General features: G+C 39.1%; 1 protein-coding gene across 1 annotated transcript in view; it reads right to left on the reverse strand.

Moving 5' to 3' along the window:
• Window positions 1–573: 573 nt before the first annotated feature.
• HMGCR (3-hydroxy-3-methylglutaryl-CoA reductase) overlaps window positions 574–14,186 on the reverse strand; it is a 28,354-nt gene continuing 14,741 nt past the window's right edge. The window contains exons 7-20 of the mRNA XM_024194129.2: window positions 13,904–14,010; window positions 11,740–11,856; window positions 11,344–11,495; window positions 10,036–10,280; window positions 9,735–9,907; window positions 8,026–8,220; window positions 7,076–7,234; window positions 6,752–6,909; window positions 5,405–5,510; window positions 4,143–4,313; window positions 2,926–3,066; window positions 2,674–2,832; window positions 1,895–2,049; window positions 574–1,754 (exon numbers count right to left, since the gene is read on the reverse strand). Coding sequence (XP_024049897.2) covers window positions 1,700–1,754; window positions 1,895–2,049; window positions 2,674–2,832; window positions 2,926–3,066; window positions 4,143–4,313; window positions 5,405–5,510; window positions 6,752–6,909; window positions 7,076–7,234; window positions 8,026–8,220; window positions 9,735–9,907; window positions 10,036–10,280; window positions 11,344–11,495; window positions 11,740–11,856; window positions 13,904–14,010 — 2,093 coding nt within the window. The 3' untranslated portion in view covers window positions 574–1,699. The remainder of the gene's footprint in view (window positions 1,755–1,894; window positions 2,050–2,673; window positions 2,833–2,925; window positions 3,067–4,142; window positions 4,314–5,404; window positions 5,511–6,751; window positions 6,910–7,075; window positions 7,235–8,025; window positions 8,221–9,734; window positions 9,908–10,035; window positions 10,281–11,343; window positions 11,496–11,739; window positions 11,857–13,903; window positions 14,011–14,186) is intronic.

Here is a 14,186-nt window from a genome sequence, read left to right on the forward strand (position 1 = left end):
AACTCTGCATAAATAAGAAACTACTGATAATACTTCAGAAAGATAAACATTCATGATATTTACATGCTACCACAGCATACCCTAGCATGTAGTATGTCTTCTGGCTTGAATGATAGCTTTATCAATACATTAATATTAGAGTTGATGTTCTACAAAATCAGTCCCTCACCAGTTATACCAAGCTTGCACATTAGGAGAACAGCATTCCCTCTTTCATCCCCACCCCCGAAATGCCTCTGTATCCCTAGAAAAAGACCAACCTGCTGACACCATCCTTCTAGTAAGAAGGAATGTTCAAATCCATTTATAGTTTTCTTTCAGTGACTGGACAGGATAACTATTTAGCATAGCAACTGATACTTGTTTTCTCAGTAGTAAGTCAAACCAAAATAAACCTACCTAATATTTCCTGCATAATATTAAGAAACACCCTACGTTATCTCACTGGTCCAAATACAGTATTTTAATGGACAGTTACATTTCTTGTTAATTTTTCTAGTAACATCATTTCAATGGACCCTTGTAAGTTTTCGTAAGATGGATAAACTGGATTTTTCAGAAGATAAATTATAGTTTTGTTTTTTTTTCCACAAAAGAAAACATAAAAAGAATCAAACATAAAAACCAACTGGAACATTAAAGACACTTGATTTTTCTGGCTTTATTACATCTCCAAGTTAAGCAGAGGTCAAACACCTATCCCTGGGAAAGAAGTGTCAAACACCAAAAATTATTAATGTGCAAACGCACTGTACTTTAAAAAGATGAGATTTTAAAAGTGTAAACATCTGTTGATTCATTCACTTGAATCCCTTGCTACTTACAGAAAGAGTTATGTAAAAAACTGTATTAATGTGATCAAAGCTCTAACCTGCCTGATGTGTAATCGTTTCTATGTCTGTATCATGAAAGTTTTAGAAAGTCATGATACAGTACTTCTCTCTGAACAAAATGCCCAGACAGTTGAACGCAGTGGTTTCATACCCCTATTAAAGAATGTCAAACATTTCTGCACGTTGTAGCAACAGATTTTCCTTAAAGGAAAAAATGATTCAACTCAGGGAGCTAATAGTTAAGTGGAACAGCAGCAAGTGAAGTACTATAAATAGATCGTTTCTACAGATTAATGTGAGACTCAATAAAATTATCTCATAACCCAAGACCTAAGCTTAAAACTTGAACAAACAAAATTAAAATCAGGAGTTCATGGAAGCAATTAGGCTGCTATTACTTTATATTTAAAACCTACTTTTTTAACCAGAAAACAAAAATCACAAGGAACATTACATACAAACCAATTTTAGCCAAATCATTTTTTTAAACATACAACAAATTACACTACAGAACTTGTTTTCCATCTCAATCATAACTGGGAGTTCACTAGTCAAAATACCCTCAATCCTTAATGACATAAAGCTGACCCTTCAGAAGAGCATGCGCAGAGTAAGAGAAATATCAAAAACTCGCTAAAGCCATGTTCAAGACATCTGGGATCTCCATAAAGGAAGTAATTTTTAGCTGCTGAAGAAAGTCAGTCATAAGGAGGAGTTTCACTGATCACAAGTCTGCTGATCTTCTCAATTATTTTCCACAAAAATCCTTGTACTGAAGACTGCCTTCTAAAATTCATAAATATATATTATTCTTTACTCCTGGTCAGTTGCTATGGCAATGGTTCACTTCAACGCACCTCTGATGTTCAAGCTGCTTTCTTGATGCAGGTTCCTTGAAGATCTTGTAGATTTATTTTTGACCTAACAAAAATAGTAAGATAAGCCTTTTGGAGTCAGCACTCTCTCTGTAGCTTTAACTGTTTCATGTACCATTATTACATATTGTGCTGTATTTGGGACAGAGGAAGACACAGAATAGTACTAAGCTTTGCATTTCTTACCTATTGTGAATCATGTGGCTTTTGACTAGATGTCCAGCTGCCAGTGCTGCCATTAATGATAATTCCCCTGCCATTACTGTAGCACATACAATTTTAGCAAGCTGACGTGCATTTTCACCAGGATTGTCTTGACTTGCACCCTGGACCCCTAACATCTGTAGACAAAAATATTCAACATCCACTTTAAAACCAAGCGCTGGTAAAGGTAAATTTGTGTTCAGTTTGAGTTATTTAATTGTCCTTACTAAATTACGTGAAACAAACCAGCTTTTAAGTCCCTCAGACATTAAAAAGTAGCATTTAACGTAAATTCGATGCATGAATACTCTTCGTCTAGTTCAGTGGTTCTTAACGTGGCGCCCGCCAGGGCATTTATGTGCGCCTGCCTACTGACAAGGGAGCGCTTCCGCTGGACCACCCATCGCCGAGCAGTGCGGCCGCCGGACAACCAGCCGCCGAAATGCGGCAAAGCCAAGAAGCATTGCTGCCGAAATGCCGCTGCTTCTCGGTGGCATTTCGGCGGTGACGCTTCTTGATGACGCCGGTTCTCAGCAGCATTTCGGCGGCTGGTTGTCCGGCTCCCACCACACTCTTCTGGGAACATGAATATGCTATTGCAACAGAAAGGTTGGGGACCACTGGTCTAGTTAGTCATATCTTAAAGCCTACTAAAGTTTGAAAAAATCTTGCAGTATTACTTAGACACACAGTATACAATAGAACCAGGAGGAGTTTTGATTTAAAGGGATGTTATTTTAATTTTCTTTGATGCTTTGTACCTGCAAACAGGCTTGCTGTGGTAGCAAGTTGGTCCCTCCACCAACTGTTCCAATTTCTATAGAGGGCATTGTGCAGCTGATATACAGATCTTTATTTGTGGGACCTGTTGACTCCATCAGAGTGATGCAGTTAGAGCTGCCCACATTCTGTGCTGCATCCTTAAAGTCAGAATAAAAACGTTTAGTTCAACTATCTTAAGAATATATTTAAAAAACCAAAACCCAATAGTGCTGTGAATTGGCTGAACTTACCTGTCCACAAGCAATGTAGATAGCTGTGACAATGTTTGCTGCGTGGGCGTTATAGCCACCTATGCTACCAGCCATCGCAGAGCCCACCAAATTTTTGTTTATATTCACCTCAACCATAGCTTCTGTAGTAGTCTTCAATACCTAGACAAAGCCATATGCTTTTATTATACTTCTCATTAGACAGCAGTAGTAATCCCATGTTGTATAGTATTAGCACTCAGACTGTGATTCCATGGCTGAGGAACTTGCTGCAGAACAGTTCTCTAAAAAGTAGACTTTCATTTAAAAGAAAATTTAAGTTCTTATAGTTGCTAAAATTTTCCAAATATAAACACAATGCAAACCAATGCAGAGATATTTGCCTGAGTCTGCAGATAAGCCTGAAATAAATACTTCTAAGAGATGTGGTGAACCACCCCATTTATTTCAATGGAATGTTGACATTAAATCTGAAACTTAAGGATGACAATATAAAAATAGTTTGGCAGAAAAAGCCTGTTAATGAGCTATGATAGTACCAAACTGCCTCCAAGGTAACTCCAAATAGCAAAAACCCTCAATTGTCCTCATCCCAGCTTGCCACAATCTCTAGCTTCCCCCAATGACTTCTACAATGTAGTTATATATTTTTAATACAAAATTCTGCAGTACAACTGCAGAATTCTGCAGTACAACAAATTTCTGGGTCACTAAAAAATTAAATATCAAATTAAGTCACAAGAAATACTACTGATTGCATTACTCATTTTTACATATTTAATTCAATCAAAACCTCTTTACATGAAAGTCCCAAAGAATTTCCAGTCTTGTGCACTGTGAGGTGTAGCAGAACCCAGGCTAACTGCTGCAGATTAATTTGCCATGGAGTATCCAAGGGACCAGTTACAAAGGTTATTAAAACTGAACTGAATATCAGGTAAATTACTTAAGTGTCAGATCTATTAGACTGTGCAATAGTCTTTCAAAAGAAGGGGTGGAAGACCCACCACTTCAGACATTTTAAACCAGACAGCACAAAAGTATATTGAATGAAAAATCCTCTACTAGTAAGTCGCTTTTATCTATAACTTCCATGATCCTACAATAATGCTCAAAGTGAAGAGTCATCATTATGTACAATTTATAAATTTCAATTTCAAGTTAAATTTTTATAAAAGGGATTAGTATGGTTAGACAAAAGTGCTTTTTTCCCCAAGATGAATCAAAGCGGTACTTACTTCTCTGACCACCTTGGCTGGAATGACTGCTTCGCAGACAACAGACTTCCCTCTGCCTTCTATCCAATTTATGGCAGCAGGCTTTTTGTCTGTACAATAGTTACCACTAATAGCTAGAACCTGGAGATCAGGAAACTCTTCTTGCAGTCTCGCAAGTGCCTTTTCGGTACCCTGACAGAAGCAGATATAAATGAAGCTTAACTTCTCATGAGGATTGTATTATAAACCACTGGAGAACTTAACTAATATGTGACTAACCATCACAGAGACGGTAAGACATCAGGGCTAGACTGAACCTTTGGGCTCAGCCCCTGTGCAAGGAAAGCATATCGCTGGAGCAGCAATGGGAAGGAATTGTTCCTCACAGAGGAACCTGGACTCCCCTTTTGGGTAAGATGGTGCTGGTGGATAGGGATAATATAATGATTGCTCTGCCCCCATCTCACTCAATTGTTCGTAGAGGAAATAATGAATTTACAAGCCTTTGCTCCTCCCCACCATGCATGGGGGCTCATCCTGGGGCTGCACAGGTGGGTGGAGGCTCTGCCTCCTCTAACTCCAGAGTGGCTACATAGGACCAGAGAACACTGGCACTTATCAAGGTATGCACACAACATGGGTCTTAAGACTCTGGGATCAATTCTTCCCTTTATTCTGGATTGGGGGAAGAAGGAGAGCCTGAGTTGCATGAACAGATTTTTTTTTTTCTTTTTAAATATAGTCATTTTAACCCTCCGGTCTTCATTGCTTAGGTACTACTCTTGATTATGGTCAAAGACACAAAACGAAACCATTACAGTTTACCATTTTATATCACTAGAGAGAGACACAGCCTGCCCTCAGTAAATTGCCTAAGGTAAATAAAACAAGCAAAGGTAAAAAAATCAAGTTCATATGGGAAGATGGCCAATAAGAATGAAATTGAAGTAGGATTAATAATCACTTTAATTTCTCACTCATGTAAACCTGTTTTGCCTATTTTAAATTTAAGCATTTAAGGGACAGAAAGTAAATTTTACTCTCAATGGACTATAAACCCTAACACAGGACTCTGATTCTGGATGGCCCTTATACAAGCCCCAGAAAAAGAAAGGGGGAGAAGTTGAAGGGAGGGAAGTGGGGAGTCCTGTGTCCTTGCTTCCACTCCCTGTATAGTCATGTAAGACCGGACAAACTAACTCAGAGTTAATTTAGTGACATGCTTTAACTAGTGGTTCCCCCCCCCCCAAAAAAATGCTAAGTAGAAACAGACTGGATCTTACTTTTGAGATCATGTTCATTCCCATTGCATCCCCTGTTTCAGACTGAAAACGGATATAAAGGTTACGACCAGCCAGACTGATGTGAAGCTTTTGCAGACGAGCAAACCTGTAAATAAAAGAGAATCAACTGACTACTTACAATTCTTTCTCTCTCCCTTAGCTCGCTGAAGACTACAGGCTGCTTTTCAGCTACAAATGACAGTAAGCCATTAGTTCTGGATAACCCTGTTAAGCACCATGCACAATGTGGGCTCCTCCTCCTGCTCTATGCGCAAAATTAAATCAGCACAAAGTCCTCTGACAGCTGATCCAAGACAAATGTTTAAGAAAATTTACTGCTCCTGAAAGTAACTGTACTGGTTTGCCTAATTTTTCTAGCCATGCAATTTGTGAAATACAAGATCTTAGTGTTGTAGTTACCTAATTTCAAACAATTCCCTCCCTCCATCCCTGACAAAAAAAATTCTGTGTTACTAAATATTAACTACTAAGAGAAGGAGATTTGGCAATTCTTAAGTCAGTTATATACAGAAACAGTGTCTAGAGCAGTGATAGTAAAGGCATGTCCCACAAACCAATTCTATTGCTATGCAGTAAGCAAGAACAAACTAACTTGAAGATATTGCCCATTATTCAACAGCAGGAAGGATGGCTCTATACCATGGTATCAAGCCTTGCTGGAATATGCTCATGCGTACTACTGACCTCCACCTGCTTTTGTGGAACATGACTCTGCTAACCAATACCGAAAAATCGGTCTTTGATTTTTCCAGAGTTAATATACAACAGCAAATACTTGGGAGGGATGGGGATAAGAGAAGTTATGACATTCATGCTCTAAATCATGTTACTTTTAATACTGTTATGCTTCTCCCCACCCTGTCAGTTCTGGCATTATAGGGTCAATATTCTCTTTAGCCTCTAGAATTAGAGAAGAACATGTTAGATCATTTGAAAGATTAGATGGTGGTGTACAACATTGGTTCTAATTCTACAAGTGCAGGATAACAACCACTAAAATCAAGTCAGAACTGAAGTGTGAGAGTGTTTTTGGAGGTAGTAACAAGTATGAATGGTAATCAGAATAATACCATTTTAACTTCCTTTTTCTTCCTGTGATTGAATTCCGTATTTTCCTAGGGGATATAACATTTGTTTGCAGCCCTAATGGTTAACCAGATATTGGACATGAATAATGTTGTTGATTACTTAGACCAAAGTTATTTGGATCCCTGAATCTAGTATCATGTAATTTCTTGCATCGTAGTACACCTAAACATGGGAGATTTCTATATTTCATTATAGATTTACATTAGTAAATACTTTACAGAAAGCCATGTTACTAACCTACTTGTGCTGTCAAATGCATCTTTGACTATTTTAAACCCTTCAGAGTTTTCAAGCCAAGCCTTCACTTCTGCAGCCTGGCAGGCAGAGGGTAATCTTACAACTGGTCCTCGAGTCATCCCATCTGCTAGAATACGGCTATTGGCTCCTCCACCAAGCTAAAACCAAAGGGGAAAATGAATAACATTACTGGGAATTATTGGTAATTTGTAATAACGTTAATTAAATAGATACCTATCTTACACAATTCAACTCATTTTGTATTAAGTGATGGGCTCTTAATCAAGGCAAGGAGCTAACCCTCCAAGAATTAATTTTACTTACACGTATTGCTCTGCACCCTCTGTTTGTGCTTGCTACCAGACAGCCTTCTGTTGTTGCCATTGGAACTTGAAACTCTTTGCTATCCAGGAAAAGTGGCCCAGCTACACCTACAGGGATGGGCATGTATCCAATCACATTTTCACAGCAAGCTCCCATTACCTTAAAAAAAAATGTTAGATTTAACAGTCATTAAAGATATGGCATGGCGATAGCATGTTGAGAAATTGATAACAAATAGCCATCAACAAATAAAATAAATAAAAATTAGCCTACTTTACCAACTGACTCATCAATAAAATACAACATTTTTACACTGCAATGTTTTATACGGCACAAAGTTTGGAAGTATTTAGTAAAGCTTGACAGTAATCTTCTGAAGTTCACTGAAGGGTTTAATCATTGAAGTAATGTATAGTAACAGATAAAACTGCAGAAAGAATTTTTTTTATATATTAGTGAATGCTATGTGCTTGTATCTATTAGGAGAGTTACTGTACAAAGTGAAAACTGTATTAAACTAACAATCTGGATTTTGAATAACTTTCCCTTTATTATGACTCAACTCACGTTTTCACTCATCCCAGTAAACTCAGCTGTGGTATTATCAAAGCCCTAAATTTACTGAGATTAGGGAACTGTATACATTAATACATAATTGTCCTTTTTGATCATGCTACAAAACTGATCTGGAGTCTTAAGTTTTCATTTAAAAAAATTAAGTATCCAATACTTATGTCTGTGAGAACTTTCAGATGTGAACTGAATGAATACCTATGCAGTCTGTGTTTGTATGAAGACAGGTTGAAACTATAATTGACAGCTCTGTCTTAATTCCTTGGAAGTGGAGCACATGAATTATAATTTTGAGAAGAATTTGGGGAAAACACACAAAAGGAGTTACCTTAAAATTTAAAAATTAATTCACTCTTGCTTGTCTCCATTATACTTACCAAAGAATAATTGTAATGCCTGTAAGGAAGATATTGTAGGGCTGAAGGTTCAGGGAGCTTCTGAGATAACATCTGTCTGCGAATAGATACACCACGTTCCTGAGATTCCATCAAAGTTTCCAATTTGTAAGCAGGAATATGCTTAGCACTGACTAGGTTGATAACTTCTGCATCAGTGAGGAATTTTGCACCTCTCTAGAAATTAAAAAAAAAAAAAAAAAAAAATTGTGTTAGTACCAACTGTAGTACAACTTTTAATGTTTCCAGTAATATTTAATGTTTCCAGTATGGTAAAGGATACTCTTTACTTCTGCAAATCATACCTAAAGAATCTGTTTCATTATCAACATCAGTAAACTGCAGCATACAAAGAAAATCATTCTAAATGAATTACTGGTCTGTGTCGATCATGAATCCATATAAACCAAAAGCAAAGGAAACTAACAAACCTCGCCCAGATACCCCAGCTGCAACTTAAACTTATAAAATGTTGTGAGATTCAGAGTGAGGCTTTTACTCATTGTAATGTATTGTAGTACATGCTTACCATCAAATAACCTGCAATACCTAGCCAAACTAAAGAGTTATGTATAGACTAAAAGTTCTATTACGAAATTTCATTGCTTTTCCAGAGTGAAGGTAGACTCTTACTTTAAACACTACAGGACAGATCCTCAGGTAGCATTAATTACATAGCTCCACTGAAGTCAAATGCCAGCTGAGGATCTGGCTCTGTGTATCGAACTATCCAAAGAAGACAGATTATGTACAAGCTTATAAATGGACATTTTTCTGTAAAGTACAAATTGGGGGAAAGGGGGAAGTCTGATGTTTTGTAGCAGTGGTCCCCAAACTGTGGGGAGTGCCCCCCCCCCCAGTGGGAGGGGAGCACAGTGGGGCCCGAGCCACCCCCCACAGCAGGTGGGGAGGGAGTGCCACTCAGCCCCGCTTTGCCCCCATCTCTGCTCCGGCCCTGCCTCTGCTCCCGCCCCAGCCCCGCCCCCAACCTAGGCCCTTGCGGCTTTGGCACCAGCCTCAGCCCCCTTACCTCTGTCCGCACCTCCCTTCTTTCCCCGCCCTCCCCCAGGTCCCAGCTCCTGACCGCAGCTCCCATGGGGGAGATGCAGATGGGTTGGAGGGGGAAGAGGAACGTGAAAAGCTTGGGACCACTGGTCTGGAGGGAGCACAATACTCTGTCTCATGGGGAATCAGAATCAGTAGCCACACAACCTCGGAGATTTCAGAGAGCTTGGGAGCTGAGGGTGAATAAAACTGAGCACCTGATGTTGTTCTCAACCAGCCACCTTTAATAGATGTATGGACTAACACTCTAGTTTTTCATGAGCGGGAAAGCTACTATGATATGGAATTTTTTGGGGGGAGATATGGTAACAAATCTTTTGTTTACAAAAATGGGCAAAAACTGAATTTTTGGCTGCATGCATTCAAGAATCAGAACATATACAAATAATTGAAAAGCAGGAATTGACTGCTCCAGAAATGATCTCTAAAGTGCATTTTGCAATGGGTGTATACTAAGAGTGTAAGCCATACTATTTACACGTACATTCAATTGTAAGAGCAATGCAATCAATTGAAGAATGTATTCACAAACATGGTTTCACTGTGAAGTTTTAAAATACTGCTTATAATTTTTTGGTCTTGAACTTCTCAGCAGAACTGGAAACCTTATAGTTCTCTTTTCTTACCTCTGCATTTCCAAGTATACATAAACATTCTTCAGTGGAGCGTGGCTCTTTGGGCAATTCAATTTCAGGCTCCTTTCTATTAAGGAGAGAAGAAGTTTCCATAGGGATGCAACTACCAACCACAAATGTAGCCTTGGCTGATGGCTCTGCTAATGCAGGTTTTATTACTTCAACTGCATAAAGACAAATTAAAATTGGAATTTAGATTACAAAAATCTCAACAGACTACAGTTTTTTGGTTGCAAAATAGCCCCAGCATTGGATCCTTCAGTACCTAAGATGCCCAAAGCATATATATTACCTTTTCTCTCTCTGGAAATTACAGCCTCTTCTACTGTGCTGGATTTCTGATGATTTTTTACAAGTACAGATTGTTTTCTGCAGCAGTTATCAGGAATCTTTTTCTGAACTATCAAGGGAGAGGTTATGGGGTTCTTCAGTGAGAGCGTGGACTCCGTCTCTGTCTGTTCAAAGAAGATGTATTTCACAGCAAGAAGAAGAGCTAAACCAAGAGTGATTACTTGCTCAATGTCCAAACTGGCCATTCTGAAGGAGGATCAAACAAGAAGTAAATGTAAATGTGTTTTGAGTGTATAAAAAACATTTGTATATCACTATAAACTCACACACTGCTTTAACAAACAAGCAAGACATGCAAGCTAATACCTAACAAGAAAATGCTACAAAGCTAACCTGCAATGTTTATATAATCTCGTGTATATAGCTACATTTTATAAAATGTATCACTGGGGCATCCATTTGCTTTAACAAGAGCAATATGTTGATCATAATTTATACAGTTGTTAGAACTCTACCCCCTTTATAACACATTATTGAAGTACGCTACTTTAGAAAAGAAACAGCACGGCAGTTCAGCATGTTTGAAGAACAGCAGTGACACCTAAAACTTCTCTCACTAAATATTTACTAAACCACAGTAAACAGCAATTCCTATGTTGAAACCCTAGCAAAGAGAAATATAATACTAAATCACTCAGAAGGCATGTGCCATTCAACATCTAAATCAACTGATTTAACAGTTATCTCCTGGTAAATGTAGTGTGGTTCAAATATCATATCTTGCCATCCGAGGCAATTATTATAGTGGATACAGAAATTAAGCTGCTTAAATAGGTAAGGAATCAAGAGATTTAGAGGCTGATTTTCAGAGGTGATAGGAATCCATGGCTCCCACTGACTTTAATTGAGTTGTAGGTTGTCAGAACCTCTGACAATCAAGTCCATAGTACCTTAACGTTAGAAAAAAATTGATCACAAGGAGAGAGAACAGTGACAAGGACTTTTTCTCCAAGTCCTTGGGGATGGGTGGTGCATGTGTGGGAGAAGCTGTGCACATGTTCCCAGAGTAAAGGGAAGCTGATTTGAACACCTGACTAGACTACATCAATTACCATTAAATTGACTATGGAATGCCATGTCACACAAGGATCTCCATATGTAGGGAATCCTACAGTGGCCAGAGCAGATGGGTTTATGGTTGCTTTGCAAAGTACTTTGCCTTACAAAGTAACCTGAAAGCACCAGAGAATAAGCCTCAGTCAGTGGTAGATGCAACACAATATTTAGAAGGACCAAGATATTCACCCACCTAGAAAGATAAAATTGCCATAGAGAAACATTAGGTTCAATTCTCTTTGGTGCATTTTCATCCATTCCCACTGAATTTTCTGCTGTACTGTTTTGAGCAGATGGTTCTGCTATCCAGCGACTGTGAGCATGAACAAGAACCAGACCTAGAGACTTAAAAAGGAGAGAGAGAAAAGTGAAACCTGTTTCCAGCTGTAACTAGCCACCAAATCTAGTAACAATTTAAAAAAAATTTTTTTTTTCTTTTTTTACTTTCCCATGCCCTCCTAGGTTTAAAACTAAAGGCTGGTGTTGACAACAGGCAGGGAATATAACTTTACAGTAACTGAGAAATATTTATGCATACATTTAATTATATGGTTGCTTTTCTCTAAAGAAAGGGAAAAACCCCACATACCATAATCATTTTAACCCTCTGAGTTACAGGGTTTGGTTTGTTTTCTTCTTCTTCTAAAACACGGGCAAAATGACTAAGTTGCCATATGGGACGCCCCTCACGACTTTCACGAGAAAGCTACAAGGAAAAACAAAAGACCCTGTTCAGTGCATATATTTGAAGAAACAGAGAAGCAAGCAAACTTTTTACTATTATGTCACTAGAGAATTTGATTACTAAGGCTCTGTCAACACAAGAAAGTTGTACCAGTTTAATCTAAGTCAGTTTTTAAACCAGTGCAACTACCTATGTGGGCACTTTCTTTTTGGTTTAAAACTGGCTTGTTTTGGCTTAGTTTACAATGACTTCAACTTAACCTAAACCACAATAAGAGTGTCCATACAGCCTTTTGCACCAATTTAACTAAATCATTTACAAATCACACCTTTAGTGAAACTGGTTGAACTTTCTCCTGTACGCAAGCCTGTAGTTACATTTGATCCACTTAATACCACACTGAAGACTCAGTGGCAATACAGGAACCAAAGAGAAAATTTAAGACCCAAGCAGGAGGCTCTCAGCCCAAAATGTTCAAACTTCTGTGTCTAAAGTTAAGCCCTTAAGTCCATAAAATAAATAAGGCCTTGGTTCACAAAAGCCTCCTCATTCAGGAAAATATTTAAGCATGTGCTTTCCTGAATTGGGGCCTGGAACTGGCTCAATTTTCAGAGAAGCTGAGCATCCACAAATCTCACTGAAGTCTATCTGAGCAAGAGTGAGAGCTGCCCAGCAGTTCTGAAGAGAACAAAACAAACTCCATGCCACTTAGGCGCTTAAATACAAATGCAGGAGTGTAACATTAGGCAACAAATTTTGACTATTTAAGTCATAGTGCCTGTAAATCAAATATCCAGAAATCAAGATTAACACTGATTCAGATCTCAAAATAGGATCCCAAGCGTTTCCGAGCATAAGATTGTGCCTGAACATTATACTGAAAGTTAAAGGGCATCATATAAACGGGAATGTTAACCTTTCGAATTAATTACTGGAACTGTAGTACAAGAAACTATGTAATTTTTTGCTCTATTCTGCTCCAAAATTAGTTGTAAAAGGGGATATTACCCAGGACATAACTTCTCTCTGTTTTTATGAAATAATTTAATTCCTCCAAGCACACAATTCATTCATGTTCATTAGAGGTATACGTATGTATACAGGGGATATACAATAACCTTATTTGTTTAGAAGCTATTGCAGAAGAATAAAGTTGAACACACACAAAAAACAACTGCAAGTTTTAAATATTGATAATTGGATTATATACTATTATTATTTTCAACATCTAAAAACTACTGTACGTGACATATGATTTTGTTCCAGATATACCACAACCAGGGGTGAAAGTAACTTAAAGGCCTTACCGGTACGCCGGAGTCCATAGTGGGGCGTGGCCTCAACCGGAAGAGGCGGGGCCTTTCAAGATTTAAAATTGCCTGGGTACCCTGGGGTAGTGGCGGCAGGGCTCCGGCGGTGATTCAAAGGGCCCGGGGCTCCGGCCGCTGAGGGCGGAGATTTAAAGGGCACAGTGCTTCTGCCACTGTGGGGAGCCCATAGCCCTTTAAATCGCCTCTGGAGCTCTGCCGCCGCTGGGGTAGCGGCGGCAGGGCTCCGGCCACTGCGGGGAGTCCCAGGTCCTTTAAATCCCCGCCGGAGCCTGGCTGCCTGGGCCCTGGGGCTCCAGCAGCCAGGCTCGGGCGGGGATTTAAAGGGCCCAGTGCTCCTGCCACTGCGGGGAGCCCCAGGCCCTTTAAAGCGCTGCCAGAGCTCTTGGACCTTTAAATCCCCACCCAAGCCCGGCTGCCGGAGCTCCGGCGGTGATTTAAAGGGCCTGGGACTCCCCACAGCGGCTGGCGCGCTGGGCCCTTTAAATCACCGCCGGAGAAGCTGGTCCAGCTTACTTTCACCTCTGACTACAACCATGCAAATTATAACTTTGATTATGACTCCTCTTGAACAAAGAAATAAATGTATAATAGGATATAAATTGTGAAGGCTAAACTTGGGTGCCATATTAAATTGTTATCTCTCATTTTAAATTAATAGCTATACAAAGAAAAACAGGACACCAGCATTAGGCCAACGTGCTGTTATACTACTGATGCCATCTTGAAACTGGTCTTACCTCTAATACCAAGGAGACACATGCTGGAAAGAAAGTCAGGAAGACAAAGTAGTTGGCAAGAACAGACATGCAGCCAAAGCAGCACATGATTTCAAGCTGTCGCACTCCTACATTAAAAAGAGGCAAAAACATTCTTACGTTTTGTGCTTACATCTTACACAATGTGCTGTCTTTATGCTGAAAACGTATCACAATGGTAGCACAACAACATTAAACTGACTTTGTACATCATAAAAGGACTGACTATCCCATCCCTAGATTGCGAAAAGTGAACACATTAAGC

Source organism: Terrapene carolina, unplaced genomic scaffold (assembly GCF_002925995.2).
Source record: "Terrapene carolina triunguis isolate 2854851 unplaced genomic scaffold, T_m_triunguis-2.0 Scaffold69, whole genome shotgun sequence".
Classification (NCBI taxonomy): domain Eukaryota; kingdom Metazoa; phylum Chordata; order Testudines; family Emydidae; genus Terrapene; species Terrapene triunguis.